General features: G+C 39.9%; 1 protein-coding gene across 2 annotated transcripts; it reads left to right on the top strand.

Moving 5' to 3' along the window:
• Nucleotides 1-304: 304 nt before the first annotated feature.
• si:ch211-198m17.1 (mucin-2) lies at nt 305-7,231 on the top strand. 2 transcript variants are annotated; one of them, XM_054607945.1, is made up of 13 exons: nt 305-979; nt 1,417-2,025; nt 2,805-2,903; nt 3,024-3,133; nt 3,222-3,280; nt 3,379-3,512; nt 3,623-3,757; nt 4,556-4,598; nt 4,797-4,834; nt 4,930-5,017; nt 5,765-5,960; nt 6,564-6,596; nt 6,898-7,231. In XM_054607945.1, the coding sequence occupies exons 1-13, from the start codon at nt 790-792 to the stop codon at nt 7,054-7,056; spliced, it is 1,893 nt and encodes a 630-aa protein (XP_054463920.1). In that variant the 5' UTR covers nt 305-789; the 3' UTR covers nt 7,057-7,231. The 2 variants fall into 2 exon arrangements, with proteins under 2 accessions (XP_054463920.1, XP_054463922.1); XM_054607947.1 differs by lacking the exon at nt 6,564-6,596.
• Nucleotides 7,232-19,950: the final 12,719 nt, after the last annotated feature.

The raw sequence follows: 19,950 nt of genomic DNA, 5'->3' as shown, positions 1-19,950 counted from the left end.
CACACACACAAGCAACGACACAACTACAAGTACTCCGATCACACACACAAGCAACGACACAACTACAAGTACTCCGATCACACACACAAGCAACGACACAACTACAAGTACTCCGATCACACACACAAGCAACGACACAACTACAACTGCACCGATCACACACACAAGCAACGACACAACTACAAGTACTCCGATCACACACACAAGCAACGACAACTACAAGTACTATCACACACACAAGCAACGACACAACTACAACTGGGCCGATCACACACACAAGCAACGACACAACTACAAGTACTCCGATCACACACACAAGCAACGACACAACTACAAGTACTCCGATCACACACACCAGCAACGACACAACTACAAGTAACGACACAACTACAACTGGGCCGATCACACACACAAGCAACGACACAACTACAAGTACTCCGATCACACACACAAGCAACGACACAACTACAACTGCACCGATCACACACACAAGCAACGACACAACTACAAGTACTCCGATCACACACACAAGCAACGACACAACTACAACTGGGCCGATCACACACACAAGCAACGACACAACTACAAGTACTCCGATCACACACACCAGCAACGACACAACTACAACTGCACCAATCACACAGCCCAGCAACGACACAACTTACAACTGCACCAATCACACACACCAGCAACGACACAACTACAAGTACAGTAACTCCAGAAAACTCTACAGCTGTACTAACTACAACTACTCTAACAAACGCTACTAACACCTCTCCTGAGACTCCTATGTCCACTACTACACCTTCATCCTCAACTATCACCACAAACACAACACTCACAGCTGGACCCCCACCCTCTTCACCTACCTCCATCTCCACCTCCAGCTCTCTCCCTACAAATACCTCCCCAGGCAGTAGCACCGCACCCCCTACTGGAAATACTACCACCCTTAGTCCCTCAACAACAACCCCAGGAGGTATGACTAACAGCATGATGAGTGTTGATGTTTGTTCTTACAAAAGTAATGTACTATAACATGCAGGTGAGTAGGAATTCAGCTATGAGTTAAAGCTGCATCTGGCCATTTTACAAGTAGGATGCTAAATACAGAGATGTTTGAAACATTTTTGGATTAAGTCTAAGTCACAATAACTCAAAAGCAAATACCAAATTATTATGCAAGTTTTTCAGGTGTCAGGTTAGTGATGCAAATATGTGCTCTAAGCTCAAAGCTAACATCAGCATGCTAAAATGCTCATAATGACAATGCTAACATGGTGATGCTAAGAATCGATAATGTTTACCATGTTCACCATTTTAGTTAAGCCTGCTCACATTTGCTAACCAGCTCTATTAGACGTTCTCTTTTAAAATGTCCATGGAGTGATTTCTACATTTTCTTTTATGTTATAGTGACCACCATCACCTCTTTGACTCATTCAACTGAACCAGCTAGTGGCAATACAACAGCCTCATCAACCACCACTCCAATCTCCACCACCACTATCAGTACTGGAACCACCATCAATGGCACCACCCAGCGACCAACAGACACCACCGCCAACAGCTTCACCACCACTCCAACGTCCTCTAACACAGTCAGCACGAGCACCACCATCAATGGCACCACCCAGCGACCAACAGACACCACAACCAACAGCTTCACCACCACTCCAACGTCCACTGACACAGTCAGCACTAGCACCACCATCAATGGCACCACCCAGCGACCAACAGACACCACCGCCAACAGCTTCACCACCACTCCAACGTCCACTGACACAGTCAGCACTAGCACCACCATCAATGGCACCACCCAGCGACCAACAGACACCACAACCAACAGCTTCACCACCACTCCAACGTCCACTGACACAGTCAGCACTAGCACCACCATCAATGGCACCACCCAGCGACCAACAGACACCACAACCAACAGCTTCACCACCACTCCAACGTCCCCCAACACAATCAGTACTGGCACCACCACCACTGCAGCCACAACCACCCTTCCAGTCATAGGTTTGTACTTTTCTTCAAAAGTTCATGTTACAGGTGCATTATTCCATCAATCAAGTCAATCCGAAAAATTAAACAGATTTCCTTAAATCTTGCGTACCCAAGGATCCACACTGCTAGAGATAATTCCTTGTTTGTTTTTTGTGATGAAATGGTTTATTATGAAGAAAAATTTAAGATGTGTTGTATGTATTGCAATTAAAATGGCTATAATATATATTTTTCCAATTACAAAAATGATAATGTAAAAAAGGTGACGACGTGAAAGGTTTGCTCATATTGATGAACCTACTTTATTCCCCTCGCTCGACTTTATGGAGCTGTAAAGTGATTTTCATTGTTAAGCTGTTCGGCTCTCAACTTGACTGTTTTTGTTCACTCTCACTGCTTTCATTGCCTTGTCTTGGGCCAGAGCAGGTAACTGTTTTTAGCCAAAAACCTCTGATAAAACCAACTCTACACTACCTGCTCTGCACCAAACGGCAGATAGACAAATCTAACATCTAGCTGGTGAACATAGTGGAGTATTTAGCAGCTGAAGAGACAGATATTTCTTCCTGGTTCGGTTAGAGACTAAAACAAAGCCAAAAGAAATGTGAATCACACTCACACATTTCCATTAGTCAGGTTGAGGTCCAAATGATGAAGTGATATGTCAACATTTCGTTCTCAAATTGTGGTCCTAAGTGGCAAAACATTTTTTTATTGCAGGTTTGATAAATTCAGTTCATAGTTTTTTATATAGTTGATTAACACATCATTTTTTATCCATCTCTTATCAGTGTGTCCTACCGTCCGGTGTCCGCCTGAAAGTGTCTGTCTTAATGGCACTTGCCAGTGTTTCTCTGGAAGCTTCCTGGTGAATGGCCGCTGTGAACCTGGTAAGACCATAAACAACATTTCAAGTCTGGTCAGATGAGAAATTATCGTAACAGAAATCATAACAGGGCGGTAAAGGGAAGACTTTCGCCTTATTCTCTCCTGTCCTCCTCTTCATTCAGGCCAAGTGTTCCCAGGCCAGCTTCATCTCACCTCCTTGACATTTCAAAATGACATGAGCAACAGGTCCTCAGAAATATTCCGGAAGACGGAGACTCAGATCTCAGCAGCGGTAGGTTTTGGGCTCACAAAGCATTTTAAATTTCTTTAATAAATGCTCTTTCTCAGTCCTTAAACCACATGTGTATACTGTTTCACAGCTCAGAGATGCCCTCAAAAATCAGCCGGGGTATAAACGATCTGAGGTTGTGAAACTTCAGTGAGTATTTTGTCATTCTCCTAATGCAAAAAGATAATATGCCGAAAGTAACAAAATTATTTGTTAACCTTTTGTGGTGCTTCTCTTCAATTCCCCAGACCAGGAAGTGTACAAGCAACTGTAAATAACATATTTGAAAACACCACCGCCACTCAAGAGATTGTTGATCAGGCCATTGTTAAGGCTATAGCCAACCCAGCTAATGAATTGTTGGCTAATGCTACATTTACAGGTAAGTAATGCTACACTGATTGTTTTTCGAATGAGAACTTGACATACAGGTTACAATATTTCACGAGATGTTTTTTCTTTCACACCTGTTTTACATGTTCTCTGTCTTAGGTACCAACCTGTGTGTGCAGGAGCCATTCCCATGTGAGGTCGCCACTACAATGTGCATAAATTCAAAAGGCCGGGCTGTTTGTTCCTGCAAAGAGGGCTACATCTCCAGCCCGTACTCCAACAGCATCTGCAAGGGTAAACAGGACTATTTAATATTATTTATTCACCTCCTTAATCAAGACAAGTATTAGGTTTGAATAGGCAGATTAGATTAAGCTCTAATACTGTATTTTATGTTAAAGAAATGTGAAACATCTTTACAATGTTCTGCTAGCCTGGCACTATAGATTATTAAAGCTTCATATACGCTTTGAGAACTGACGACCCACAGCGTCTGAGACAAGCTCAAGAGAAGTTTTCCCAGCTGATCTACAGTAAAGAGAACTGGTACAGAACCTTCTTATCCTCAGTGAAATACTTGTGTGTGAGAATGAGGGGGAGAAACAGCAGGGAGCAAGACTCAGAGACAAGGTCATGAGCTGTAGCCTTTTCTTTAATGCCGACCCTTGACCCATACTTCATTTATCTCTCTACTTTATTTCTTTTTTTTATAACGGGGGTTGTTTCCTTGGAAACTTGTTGAAGAATCACAGCTTTCTCTCTGTGGAGGGTTGTGACTAAGGAGATCAGCTATAGGAAGAAGCAAATGAAGCAAATGCTGCATGCAGTTCCTTTCCCAGGAAATACATAATGTACCATTATAAGCTTGTTTGTAATGGTCATCATGCAGCCTCTATATGAAGAGGTTCCCATTGTTCATTCCCTCCCAGGCTTTCATTGCGTATGCAACAGTGCAACCAGGCGTACTGTATGTCTCCATCTACCGTGACGTCTGCTATGTTCTTATTTCAGTCTCTTTGTACAAAACATTCTGTCTCTGTGTGTGTGTATGTGCGTGAATGTATCTTTAAATGATTGTGTTTTACATTGTAGCGTGTCCAAGTGGGCAGAAGGCAGTGGGAGACGAATGCCAACCGTGAGTACACACACTTTATTTTGTTAGCAGGAAAAGTTTTGCATGTGCTGGTGGCTGTATATTTCTGTGTATTTGGTACATGTTGATGTGAAGTTGGCCCCCTCATGTGGATTCAATGTTAAACTCCATTAATATGAAACAGGACAGCTCTTGAATACAAATTTCCAGTGTGATTAACTGTTCTATTTTGTCTTTCAGATGTGCATTTGGATATGCTGGCTTCAACTGCAATGACTGTGAGTAACAACACTATTGTCAAAGGCAAAAATAATGCAGCAGCAGTAGTAACAGTTACGTACTGACCCATCAAAATATAAAAATGTGTTTACAGCGGCGCTGCTAGCAGTGGTGGTCATCTCCTGTGTGCTTGGAGGAGTTCTTCTCATCATTGTCCTGGCTTTGCTCATATACTGCTGTTGGTGAGGATATAAAAAACTCCTATGCTCACACACTGGTTATTTGAAGGTCAAAAAATGTAAAACTAGGGTTACATTTTGGTGTAACCCTAGTTTTTTAACTTTAAGTTAAGTGTTGTTTCAGCGTCATTTATTTGCCTATAATCACTGGAATTTCATTGAGGCAGCAGTTTTATGTAACCCAGTTTAACCTAAATTACTTTCCACAATGCAAATCACCACATTACTGCTTAAGAAGGTTAAATGATAAGTCTGGGGATATTCAATATTTTTCTTATTGTCCATAAATTTCATGAAAAGAACAACAAAGTGTTCGAACATATTTCAGTCTGTGGCAATACAAAAGGGTCACAAACATTTAGTCTCATTTAAAAAAAAAAAATGTAAAGGGATGAACACTGTAGTTTTCAGTGTTTTTAACAGTAAAGAAGGCATGAGTTGGGGACTTTTTTAAGGCCCGAATTAATACAATTTGATGTGTTAGTGAGTATTTATGGCAGCAGGAAGGTGTATGACGGATGGACTACAGTAATCATGTTCATTGCATAAAAGAAACCAAGCGCAAAAGGGTACCTCATTTATTTGTTTTTAATAGTTTTTGGACAATTCTGGAGCTCTATGACACAGAGGAACAAGTTAAATAAGGCTTTGGATACATAAAAAATACTTGTTAGAATTGTTTGATTGTTTGATTTGGAGAAAATGCTAAGAAAAAATATGCATGCACATTTTACATTCCCTGTACATCAGGAGGGGATGCCCAAAGAGCGAGCCAGACCACAGCAGCAGTCCTTACTCATCAGGAGACTTAAACAAGCCCTGGCCCACTGGCATCACCCCCATCCCCCGGGCCTCCACTAACTGCGATGCAGCTCCTCCCATAGAGATGTCAGAAGGGGGCAGCACTAGTGTCCTGGTGGACAGAAAGCATCAAACAAACGGATTGGTAAGTTATCACACAGTCCTCTGTCGCCTCCATCGTCTCAATTACTAACCACTAATCTTCAGACTCACAGTCCTGCATAGTGTCCATCATCCGCTGAATCAACCTTTAGTCTGTTCAGTGTTGTCCCCCCAATCTTGCATCCTGAATGCATCGCTTATTCACTTTAAGCTCAGTACGCATGGATTTGATCATTTGCAGATGAAAAATACATCTGGGTGTAGGTTAAAATCTGACAGTTTTTTAGACATCTATATAAATATATATATATTTTATTTCAACAGCGTTTCCAATGACTACATTTCACTGTGAGGTTTGTACTGACTATACACTGAAATATTTTTGGGTGCCAAATTTAGCTTAGCTTTAACCCGAGACACCTGGATGTTATTTGACCTGCAAATCAACAAATCAAGCTCATTGGATCACACAATCATCTTGTATCATTTCAGAGATCGACTAGAAGCTTTGTTGATATGTTTGCAATCCTTTGCACACCAGTATGTTTAATCCAATCATCCACAATGTGTATGTATATATATAGTGCTAGCACGTAGCTCCCTTCCATGCTTCCTGCTTTGCCTGACTCCCAGTGTGTTGCTTTAGGGGTTTAAGCCGAAGCAGAAAGGATGGAAAAAGGTAAGGCATCGCTTTGATTTGAGTTTCTGATTTGCCTTGATGCCTCCTGTTGATGATTTAGAAAGACCACAGGGAGAATTAAGGTGGCAGGATTTCCAGGTGATGGGGAGCTTCATGAGAATCTTAAATTGTTGTGGAAAGCTGTGTGCTTTCAGCTACATGTAAATGTAGCGAGTGACTGTTCAAAGAGGCTCAGGTGATGCTAGTTTGGGAGTAGTCATTTTAACTGCACATTGGTGACGGTTGAAGCCTCTACATCTGAAATATACTAATATGTTGACTGTTTCCACTGACATTTCAGTCAGGATCATACGATCTCAGCCCAGAAGGAATGAACACCTTCAAAGGTAGAAATCCATCCCGTTACTCCTATCTGGTTCAAGGCCACGAGAACCCCTACTTCTTACCAGGAGATGACAACAAAGAGGAAATGGGGATCAAAAAGAAGCCACTGATTTAAAAACTCTGGGTCTTCGGGCACATTTCCTGAGCAGGACCAGGTTATTTATATATTCCTGAACTCGCTTGGACATTTCTTAACTGGGAAACAGCCACCAGAGAGATTCATTCGTATAAGCAGAGCATTTGAACATTTTTTTTTAAGTGACGTTGGGTTGCATCATGTGTATTTTTTGGAAGGAGCTAAATTATGCTGATCATAACCAGTAGGTGTCGCTGTTGCTCAGTATAACTATAGCACTGTTTTACAAAGTACATTTTACTTTTTTATGTTTTTAATAAATCATTCTGTCGTCTTTTCAATTAAGCTTCTTATATTGCTAATTGCACTAAATTGTATGTCAAGTTTACCACTAGGTTTACTCTTAAATCAAAGTTAAATTGAATGTAGGCTTTCAGGGACTGATAGATATTTTTCTTATGGTTATGATTATTTTTTAGACAAATAAATCTCGTACGACAAAAGGGGCTGGATCCCTGGTTGGGGGTATTTTTAAAGGGATTTACATTGTAGCTGTCTATAGCCGAGTATTTGTTAAAGCTGCACTTTCAAAATGTGCCTGTTTTAATCTTCTGTTTGACAAACAGGAAATGTGCAAAGCTGGTGATGAAGCCTGTCTCCTGGATGTGCCAATTATCACTTGTATACATTTGCTTTGAAAAGTCTTATATATATTTATCCTTGTGTGTTTGAGACAGGGCACTATTTCACAAGTGTGTAAAGGTTTTGTAAATAATTAAAGATCTTTTGAAACAGAATGTGTGTGTGTGTGTGTATGCAATGGAAATAAATTAATTTAAAACAAAAGTCTTGTTTCTCATCATTGATGGATGTAGTCAGTATAACTCAGTTAGTATAAGTGGCCATAATTCAAATCCTTGTGCATTTCTGAGTCTTTCACAGTCTCTTGGTGTCACTAATTATCATCTGAGTAGAGAAGGAAGGTATAACAGCTTAACAGCTCAAACTCCTACTTAACAAAATTTTAAACTGATGTCATGTATCGGAAGTCCGCTATTGAAAATTATGCACGAGGCTACTTTAATTGTTGTCTTTGAATGATGTTTATTGTAGAACAAAATAGTAATACTTGTACCTTTAAAGTCCATATACCATATAAAACATGATGTATTTTTTTCTTCCAAAAATAAGAAAGTTCAAAGCCACTATTCTGGTGAAAAGTTAGAAAGCTTTTAATCAGATGCTTTTCATTGTAAAATGCTAAAAACACAGACAATGTTGGAACAAGTAAACACTGAGCTGGGTTACAAACCGTTTGCAGAGGGACCTACAGCTTCTTTAAGCAGACATATTTCCCTAATTTGGTGTCATTACACTAAATGATGGTCATTTCTGTACCTCCATCAAATGTGCAAATATGAACCCACCCAAAGGGAATAGTTACAACGTAAAGCCTTTTCTACATATCAGCTTTTAATGAATTCAGAAGAAAATAAAATAATGAATCATGAAACCATCCAATTAAACAGTTGGTTGTTCTAATAATAATAATTATCAATCATACTCAATGGTAGACCCTGGACTATTAGGAATTAATGATTACATCAGCCAAACCACCTCTAATACCTCTCTAATAGCATTATGGAGCTGTGTTAATATGAGAGGTCACCTCAGGTCTTGTTTATCTCGTGCACGCGCACGAGGACGCACACGAGACACTCTGTCCTACCAATGGTGTCGCTCCACTGATCAACAGGCGGCGGTGACGCGTCAGGATATGGCAGTGATACACAGAGAGGAAGACTTCAAACTAGTGAACGTGGATGCAAACAATTCTGGATTTTAAATAGTGAATAAATCGGTTTTGCAAATGTTGTATGAAGTGTTGTCTCTTTAAGCATGATTTCTTCATTTGTTTACATAATTACCAAAACGTATTGCGTTAAGTGTCTTAAATTGCATGCAAAGTTCAACATTTCTACATGCCATACATGCTTTTTGCAAACATCATCACACTTAAACAGAATGATATGTTGGCCTGATTGTCTGCGCAGTTCTTTCAGCATATAATGGCAGCAGAAAGAGCTAAATGAAGGACCACATGAATCACAGTGATAATGAGATTATTCTTGGAGGTGGGGTTGTGCATTTTACCCATAAATACTCCATCTCCCTACCTACTCTGCAGCACTCTCTCAGCCTGAGTGAAGGGGTGTTTGACGGCCTGAGAAGTTTTATGTTGCTGTTTGTGTAAGACTTGGCTGGCAAAGGTCTGGCATTACAGTGTAAGAGCCAACTCCTCACAGGCTCTGCCAGGCTTTAATCTTGGGCACCGGGTCACTGAAACACACTGTGGCTGGCATACAGGGGTTACAAATCAGATGCACATGTGGTGTGATAATTTCATTTGCGTGTTTAGAGTGAACATGTGTGTGCATGTGTTTAGAGTATGCAGCATCCTGATCTGTAGCTTAATATTAATGCCAGCTGCAGGGCTTGATTTGAACACTTGTGCGTGAGTAAAATAACAGAAAATCTGCAGAAATCTGCTCAAGCTAAAATGTCCATGTGATTGATTTAACCCCTCTGCATTACTTAAACTAGGGAAGTGTAGGAGTTGGGATGAGGGACTTTAAGAAAAATGACCATATGTTAATGACCCAATGTTTTTTCTTTCTATTTCTAAATATATTACTTTGTACCTGCAAGATTTATAACCTATTAACAATCTATCATTGTGTCAGTTTGGCTTGAGGCCAATGTATAAAATAATAAAGATTTTTTTCTATAAATTGGCCCAAGTGTAATTCACCTGTTCATGAAATGGATTGTTCTACAATATTGTATCAAGAAGAGTAATTTATTTTCAAACTCTTAATGTATTAACAACAGTTATGGGATTCTTCTCCTGACATGTTCAATTTCTGTAATAAGCAGCAGTTGAGATTGCAGGATATTTATGCTTTTTGTCAAAAAGTATTGGGAACCCTCGACTGAAGCCCACTTATGTTCACCCAAACACTGACTCATGTAGCAGCTGAATATATCAGGATAACCTACTAGTGCTCTTTAAGATTTCTGGTTTCGGTACAAATTGATGACAGCAATTTATACCAAAACGTTTTTTTAAACTAAAGAGAAAAATATTACGAAAACCTTTCTATCTTCTGCTTTCCTCCTACTTTTAGTGGACCTCAGTGGGATATAGCCAAGCATTATATCCTCCAAAATAAGTGTGTAACATAAACCTGGTGGTCAAAATAAGAACAAAGCAGTATTTCCACATTGCAATGTATAAACAGTGTGAAGAACAGAATTCCCCATCAACTTGATTTACACTGTACACTTGATTTCCTACTTTCTCTCTAATGCACTCCTCTCTCCGTCCTCCAAGGCCGTTCTCAGCTGTGGAGGAATGCATCGTATTTCGTTCCCATTACCAACCTGCCAACTCCTGGCTCTGTCTGCTGCAGCACATCCCATCAGCCCACAGGCTCAGCTGACTGATCGATAGACCACTTAGCGGCCGTGAGCTACACATCCCAGTCATTTGACCCGCTGGAGCGGTGGGAATGGCCACGCAATCCAATAATCATCGAGCCAATGAGATAAGCGAGCTACATTGCCAACTTGAGGAACTTCCCCCCTCACTGAGAGGCTGTTCTCAGGCTGGGAGGATACAGTACTCTGCAGATCAGGCCAGTTTCAAATATCATCCGACACTTAAAGTGAGATAAAGATGTGACTCCTCATTGATTCTGCCTCCTTCTTAATAAAGAAACAGTCCACTAAAGATGTCTGAAATAGTTCCACAGTACCATTTTTCTTAACAGATAGTGATTTGTATTTCAATCTGTATATCACAATTTAAACGTATTGTATACTGCAGTATTGTGAACATTTATGACTTAAAATACACAGAGGTTTATACATTATTTGGCCAGCATACAACTAAAAAGATCGTACAATTGAGTGTGTAATTTAAGACAAAATTATTTTAAAATCTTTGCAAGTAAACCAATATTTATGAATTTTAAATTCATAATCAGTTGATCTGTTGAGAAAAAAAAATCCTGAGTACTGCTCATTAGAGAGGATTTAATGGTCAGATTTTATTTCCGAGTTAATAAAAGTGACAAACATCCTGTCTGAGGATATTACAGTGGTGCTTCGTTCTGGGACATCAGAACCAAACATCACACAGACTGCAGCGAATGAAGCAATCTGAGACAGAAATCAGAGAGCTCTTAACTGCAGCAGATGGAGACAATAGCTTGCAAACACTTTAGTTTACAGTTTATGATTGCCAACAAAAAAATCTTAATAAATCCTGACCAAAAGGCCAACAAAAGAAGCTGAAGCCACCTGCTCTACTATTTTACTGCTGTGAATGAGTGGAAACACGCCTCTGTCGATCTCGCTGCCTCTCTCCTCCTCGGTTTTCTCTCCCTCCTTTCTTCTGTCTCTATTAAGTCACACAGAAGGCTGTAATTCACTTTTGCTAATACTGCTTTATAGCAGCCAGTGGAGTACAGAAAATTATTAAACATTTACCAGCAACCTTAAAGATCCCAACTAACAGCTGTCCCAAAATAACTCCCTGTCCTAATAGACCTTATACCTCTTTGATACAATTATAACTAAAGATCTATTAAAGTGTAAAGCCATTTAATCATTATTTACCAACCCTTTTTCAACTCTTAGCAAATAAAAAGCTAATATTGTTATTGTGACATAAGTGTGTATTACTTCGTTGGTTTAATTCTAATAAATACAGTATCTGCTGTAGATAAAACAGGATGACATTGTGATCCCTAAGAGACCGGAAGACAATACAGAGCTTCAGTTGGATGAGGCTGGCATCATGCAGATTATTCATAAACCACCATTGTTAGGTCCACTTAATGCTGTCACTGCAACAGTTGTTTCTGACGGTTCAGACAGTTGGTTTGACGTTTTGCAGAACAAGCATATCAGTTTTAAGGCACAACAACAACCTGTGCAAACTGAGTCAACTCAACTATCTGTACCTCTGGCTGCCTATTGTTATTACCATAGTGACACTAACCCTGGCTACACCAAAGGTTCTTAACATTTGGTTTAACATCAGAGACAAAAACAAGCTTAATAAACTGAATTTTAATCTTTTTGAACCGTGTCAATGACTGGACATTTAAATATAATTTTGTTTTATAGGACAAGAAAGGAATACAATTAACTTGTTTTTTTCTGAAATTATTATAAAATTTCGACATAATACTAAGGTTATAATGGTAACAGGCCAACACGTTTGGCTTCTGTTAGCGGAGGCACCACCCCTGGCCCTGCCCCTGCTCTTGGGACTGCTTTAGGCTTATATAAGGAAATATCATCATTTATTTGAAGTAAGAAGAAAGCTCAGGCTTGATACTTCACTCTACTTCACTTTGTAATCTGATTGGCTACAACCTGATTTGTTATCCTCCCATCTACGCCATCTGATCTCAGACGGTGGAGAGGAGAGAGCAGTTGGAGGCCTTGGAGGAGTCTTAGTGCCAACAGATAATGCAGTGAAGGCCAGACAGACAATCATATTGATGACTCCTGGAGGCTGAAGAGGCTGAAAGAACGGTGAGAAAGTCTTGGCGCCAGGCGGACATTAGTCTGAGAGGACATTAAGCCTCTCACTTACAGAAAAACGGCAACAATCTGATGAAAGAAGACAGTAAATATGATTGTAGTTAATATCACACAAAGAGGTGATGCGTTCTTCAATCTCTGTTAATCCTCCACCACTTGCAGGTCGGGCTGCACACAAATGTGCGGTAAATAAAAATAGCAGAAACAAGTTACAGTCTTTAAATTATGGAACTCAAGTAAATTTAGCAGAACTGTAAGAGTTTTATTTTGGCATTTTGCCTGCCATGAGAAAGTGTTAGAGCCTATTGCTTTCCATAGAGAATAAAAAGCTTTTTGCTCTCTGAATGGGGCATATAGCTGTATCACAGTATGGGGTTTAATCTGTACACAAACATTTGCAGAAGGATGACTGCAGTTCCCAAGTATCTTAAGCACAGTATGTGTTCTTTTGTCTGAGTTGGGCTCTGTTTTGTTTTACAAAAGTGTATGTCCAGAGACTGGGATATATAAGCACAATAAAGAGTGCGGAGGAAAAACATTTTTTTTGCACAAAATATTTCCATTTTAGTTTGTCGTTTGTTGTCTGCTTACAGGAAGAATGAGAAAAGAAATACCAGAGGAGCTGACGTGAAACAAAGAAAATGAGGCAGACTTACTTCACTACAGGACATGTCTGTCTTCTGCGGTTCTTTTAATTGTAAGTAAATTCTTATAGCTACTAGCTTTATTATTCTGTAAAGCCAACACATCTGCAGAATAATGGCTCCCAGAATCTCTAGCATGTGTCCTAATATCTGATGTCAGCTTCGTCCCAAACATCGCTGACTGAACTCACACAGACCTGGTTTATGACCTATTTGTGGGGTTAGCAAACAGCTTGGACCTCCTTCTCCACCCCTCACAATGGCCATCAGGCCGGGCTTTCCTGCTCCCCAGAGGAGGAGGTTAGCAGATGCCTTTGAATCAATTTGGCCAAAGACCCATAACGACCTCTGCTGTAATTAGTGGGGATGTTAGGAGTGTACAAACTCCCTCTGTCCAGTTGACATACAGAGAGCCAACTGTCACAGCAGTGCCACAACTGTAGCAGGTCAGGACTCAAAAAACGAATAGTAATTTGATGATTTAACATTGACAGTATATCATGATAAGTAATAATCAGCATTTCAATAAATGTAAATATTACATCTTCAACTGAATCTGAGATGCATACAAAAAAATGTATGTTAAGTAGAATAATGAATAAAAAAATCTATGCTTTTGTATATGTTGTCATAAACTCCACCACTATGGATGACCAGTGAAAACCTAGCTTCCAATAATGAAATTACATTATGGGAGACCAACAGTTTGTGATTGACAATAAGAAATCAAATACTAGTTTTACTAATAATAATTAGTACATAACACATCATGTTCATGTTATTTTTAGAAATTTGTTCAGTAAACAAAGGTTAATAATTCATATGTATAGCTCCTGCTCAAAATTATGTAGCCCACTTTCTAAAAGAAATACCAAAAATATATTTCTAAAATTTTCCACAAAGCCATCACCTTAACAGTTTGGGACTCTTGACCTTCTTTATCCCTTGATTTGAATCTAGCATGTGTACAAACACCAGTATGAGGTAAATCCACTTAAATAGAATGCAATCTCATGTGCATGCATGTCCAGGGCATGTTTGTGTATGCAGTTCACTTCTTTGTATCCTAAGGGGGGCAGCCAGGCACAAAGATGGGCTGGAAACACCCCCATTACCATTTGAATGAAGGGATGGAGGTGTGTGTGTGTGCGTGTGTGTGTGTGCGTGTGTGCGTGTATAGTGGGTTAACCCATCATTGTGCTGTGTGTCCGCTGCACGAGCTACACACAGGCAGACAAAGAGCGAGCAGCCGCCCCTTTGCTGGAGATGGGCTGCCACAACCGTAGCATCAGCCCTTCCAGATTCAGGGAGGAGGGGGAAGGGAACTCTATCAGAGACAACCCATCGGATCCAATTAGCCACCGAAACATGTTGAAGTGGAATCAAGCCAAAAGGAAGTGCTTCGGCTTTCACTCTTTAACAGTGGCGACCACAGCTACATCATCGTTTAAACCAATTGGTGCCTCTCTTACAATTGAGTTAAAGTGCAAGCAATCCGTTTTCTTACAAGGTAAATCCCTGGAGATTTTTGAAAAATCAGGAAGGCCATTTCAGCATTTAATCATCTGAATTAAAAAATGAGATTATTAAACTTTTCTTCAAAGCCGGTACTCTATTTTCAAAAATTCTAAAAATGAACAGATACATTATCTTTTCATATCAAAAAGGACTTTTTGGCTTTTTGGGCCACTTGGGGCAGCAGGACAAGCTTCAAGCGCAACACTGATCTACTATTACCTTCGTAAAGCTGGTTTGGCGAAGGCATTTGCCAATAGTAGCCTAACTACTCATCACACAGAACCAGACCATTTTGGAGGATGTAATATGTTGGTGCCAGGTAGGTGTTCCCATTAGGTATATGTAAATGTATTTTAACACGTTTAAATTTTACTTATCTCCAATGGAAAACAAGTAAAAAAAAAAATGGAAATGCCCTCAAAACTGCTGTATGTTAAATGACCCTCTATGTCGCTATAGGTTATAAAAGGCTTCATAATTCAATAAATATATTTACATTTTTAAATCTATAATAGTTCATAGATTAGGACTCTTAGAATTTGGACGTATTTTAAATACATGTCTAATCATTTCTAATACATTTCAGGTTTGTTTATCTTTCAAATGCAAAACATAGGCTCAAATTAGTCCAAGGGACAAACATGAGATCAGGGGGTCCCAGGTATATTTCTAGGGGTCTTTGGCTGAAAAACAACTGAGAACCTCTTTGCTAGGTTTCCAAAACATGAAATGCACAATCTGGTGCTACAGCATCTTCTAGGCAGCAAAATACAAAATCTCAGCTCTTCTATAGCATCCCTCATCCACCGATGTTGTGGCCAGAGAGAGCATCAGGGATGTACAGGGAGGAGGGTGGTTAGGGGAGGGGCTGAGAGAGGGATAAAGAGAGGCAAAGAGGCGGACACTCAGCGGCAGCAGGTTTGTGAGAGCAGCAGAACAGAGGAGGAGGAAGAAGGAAGGAGGAGGAGGAGGAGGAATCAGAGCGAGAGAAACAGTGTGGCTGCAGTCAGGAGGGACACAGACACTGAGAGAGAGAGAAAGAGAGAGAGAGAGGAGGATTTACAGAGAGAAGAGAAGGTAAGAAGGCCACACTTGTCTGTTTAATGCCTTTGTTTCCAGTGTGAACACGATGTGTCTGCGATGCCATTCAGTGTGTCTTTTCCTTTTCTCCCTCAGTCTGCCAGCTGACGGCATGCTGTATGTGGGGAGATCAGAGTGCTGTAGCACTGCGGAGAGATGGAGGAGAGAGAAGAGGGAGGGGGGGAGGGAGGGGGGAGGGGGCCGGCATTATGCTCTACAGACAGGAGGAAGCAGGAACAGAAAGAAAGAGAGGAGGGGAAACGGAGGGAAATAAACATCTACCTGGGCTTGGCTGTGTAGCAGTGAGGCGATGGGTGTATGGGGATCAGGCAGCAGGATGTAGCATTTGAGTGACAGCGCAGGAGTGGGTCAGCTGTCAACATCTGTAGTTTTACCTCCATGTTGGAGATGATATAAGTATTTGTTGGACCACACCCTTTGAGATTATATGATGGTTTTGTTGTTGCATTTGGTGAAGGTGTGAGTCTGAGACGCGTGTGTGTTTGTGTGTGAAAGGCGTGTTGGATGCTGGCCAAACATGCTTAGTGTTTCCTCCCATTATTGTCAGGGGAGTGGATTAGCTGCGTGTAAGCGATGTTCAATCTTGAGGTGGCGAGGAATCGAGCCAAGGCGCTCAATCTTGTACTGACCAAGATCTTGTCACTCTGAACTGTGTGTGTGTGGACACTTATATAGATATACTGTCCGCCAGTGTGTGTTAATGTGCCAGTAGATGCATGAGAGAAATGCTTTAGTACAAGAGGTTGCAGTGCTAAATACTCCTTCTGCTCCTGGCATCAGTCCTCGGTTAAAAATTTCGCCTTTTTGGAGAGTGATACAGAAATAATGCCCTCCACCATATTGTAAAAACATGTCGCTTAGACAGGAGCAGGGTAGTCGCTCGTCATCTGGCAGAGCGAAATAGTCTCTGAAAGGCAGCCTGCTTGGAACAGCTTGACGGAGCATTTGTTGTTTTAGCGTCTCGATGCCAAGGCATCTTCACAGCATTGTAGATGATGAATTTTCATAAAGAGCTATTACGATTGAGAAGGTGTTTCTCATGATCCCTATACCCTCACAGGCGTCACAATAACCACGGCAGATGGCACATTTTGTGTTGAAACATCTTTTAGATATACATAGAGGGCTGAGGCATATTCTAGCAGCACATAAACAATGGAGACTCTCCTCACAAGAAGACCGACCGCATCAGTTAAGTCACTAAAACCTCTAGCGGCTGTAGTGATTATAATGGGAGAAAAGGAGGAAGTCAGGTGATGGTAGAATAGAGCCACAACAATATATTTCCTGTTTCAAACCAACAGCATGATCATTGTCATACCCTTCCCGTGGCAAAGTAAGCCAAACCCAGGTCCAAAAACATTTTTGCCAAGTACTAAATGTGATATTCAGAGCATTAATATAACGTTAAGCAACCATTTGCTATGTGTTGATAAAGAGGAGTTCTTTACCTGAGCAGAGAATAAAGTCACTCCCTCTCTGCTTGTAGTAAAAGTTTCTTCGTGCTTTTTTGACATCATGATGCCGAAGCTTTCTATTTAGTGCCTGTTGGTGCATGTGAGCGTGCCACACTGCCTAGCTCATGGCAGGTCAGCATTGTGCTCATATGACGGTTACAGCTAACAACGCCGCCCCAGCCAACAACCTCGTCGAGGAAGTGTAGCACCCACCGTCAGGTAGACACTGTTAGCTTTGTCAGCACTGTTGCAGTTGTTTATACTGTTTGTGCTGTTATCACTGAGGCTGTCAGAAACACAAGTGAAATACACTCTGGTTCATCAAAACACACCAGAGGCCGTCTTTACCGAAAAAGGTAGGACTGAGACCCCCAACTAAACTAGCTCCTAACAGTTATAGATTTATTATTTTCTTTAGATATTAAATATACAACTTAACAAATTACTCAACATTATACCACTTACTCTGTACATCTACTTCAGAGGAAAACATTGTACTAAGATATTTACCTAAAGGGAGACTTACACATCAGATTCATATTTTATCCCAAAAATATATAATTTTTGATTATAATGAATTGTTATTAATTTAACATTCTAGCATTATTGATAGCTCCACCTTAAACAGACATTTTGTAAATTTAGATACACTGTGCCAATAAGAATTCTCTTCCACTCTGCACTTTAAGTATACATTTGAATGCAGGACTTTTGCACGGACTATACTTCTTCTTCAGAGGAAAACAACAAATGAAACATTTTCACTGGTTAGGTGACAAATTCAGATTTTACAAAATATAACAATACATGTTTATTATTATTATTATTATTATTATTATTATTATTATTATTATTATTATTATTATTATTATTATTATTATTATTATTATTATTCATGGAGCTATCCAGCATTATAAATTGAAAGCTCCACCTTGAGTACATTGTGTTGATAATGCCTCTCTTTCACTCTTCACCTGAAGGAAACATTTGAATTCAGAACTTTTAATGTGCAGTACTTATATTTCGCTAATATTTAACAGTTGTATTTACCCCAAGAAAGTTTTTAGTGCATTTATTAAAAGCTTTTAATATGTCACTATATTCAATTTTAATCTCTTTTCATGCAAGTAAGTAACAGTTAGTTCGCCCCAGTTGTTTTTGGAGGCGTGAGAGCCACTACAGGGCCTGCATTCAATGAGAAGCAGACAGTGGCACAATTTACTAATCTTTTGTTTATCAAAGTTTAATAATATGGAAAATGTTGCGAGTCCAAATTACACAATGTATTAGTAGATGTGAACCCAACCTATCCATTCAACCCTCCCTTTTAAAGGAGACAGTAGGTTTAAGTAGGAGTCTGTTGGTTGTGTGTTCATGTTAGTTGAGTATTGTGATTCCAAACTACTTATCTTTGTATGAATGATCAAATCACATGTGGATGACCAGCACTGAGAATAAGATTCAGTGGTTTAGAAATACGTTATTTAACACAGGATTATGTCAATAACGCAGTGGCAGTGGTACTAACTGCTGATCCGTCTGCATGTGAGCTAAATGTGTCTAGAAAAAAGGTTATATGACGAATGCTGTTATCTGGTCAGCTGACTTCTTCTGACCTCACCAGGGCTCCATCATGTTTGTGCATTCTGCAGATAAGCTCTTAACTAGATTTGAACTGAAAATGTCATTTTTTGCTGGGATGCAATGCAAAAAGCATGTCTGAGTCTATTTCTGGATCAGTGACGTTTAGGTGTTTTGATGTTTGTAGTCGTGTTTTTGCAGTGATGTGAGATAGCGTGGGGTGGTGCTTTCTGAAGGCCTGTGTCAGCCAGGAGCATCTGTTCATATTTTTAAACGGCAGTCAGAGAGAGCTGTTGCTAGTCACGATACAGTGACCAAACTCAAACACTGAGCTAATGCTGGTGTTGATTATTTAGCCATGTCATTCACTGTTAACAAAAACATTTCTAATGAAATAGGTTGAGATATAAATGGACTATTTCTAATACATCTTCATTACTCCACTTAATTCTCACTATCAGATGCTTTCAATAAAATCAAAGTGATCATGATAATACTCCAGATTATTATGAATATTTAACTGTTATTATTTAAAATCCATGAACATACTAAGCAACCATGACCATAGGCACGGACACACCAGCATTTATACTCGCAACATTTCAGAATGTAATAAAAGGGTACAAATTTAACATTGCACTGTACTATTATTGAACTCATAATGATGTTTACAACAAAGGATCAAAAAAGGATTCATTTTTTTCTCTGAGCATTCTTCTTCCTTGTCAAAACCTGGCGACTACATAAACCATAATGCAACTCTTCCAGCGCAAGTTTGGTTGGAGATATGGATGTGTTATGGATGTAGCGGCTGATGTAGCAGAGATGAGGAGCGAGCTACAGAGGTACAAAACCCAACATCTCCAGATTTGTTTGATTTTTAAACCAATATTTGTCAGCCATAGAAGGCTTTATACCATTTACTTTATACCAACATATGCAGTAGTACTCCCAAAGACCTGTAAACAGACTTTGATGTGTAATATCAATGTTCTTCATTTCAATAGAGCTAC

This window comes from Anoplopoma fimbria, chromosome 11 (genome assembly GCF_027596085.1).
Source record: "Anoplopoma fimbria isolate UVic2021 breed Golden Eagle Sablefish chromosome 11, Afim_UVic_2022, whole genome shotgun sequence".
NCBI lineage: Eukaryota > Metazoa > Chordata > Actinopteri > Perciformes > Anoplopomatidae > Anoplopoma > Anoplopoma fimbria.
This window is presented reverse-complemented; position numbering and strand designations above follow the sequence as displayed.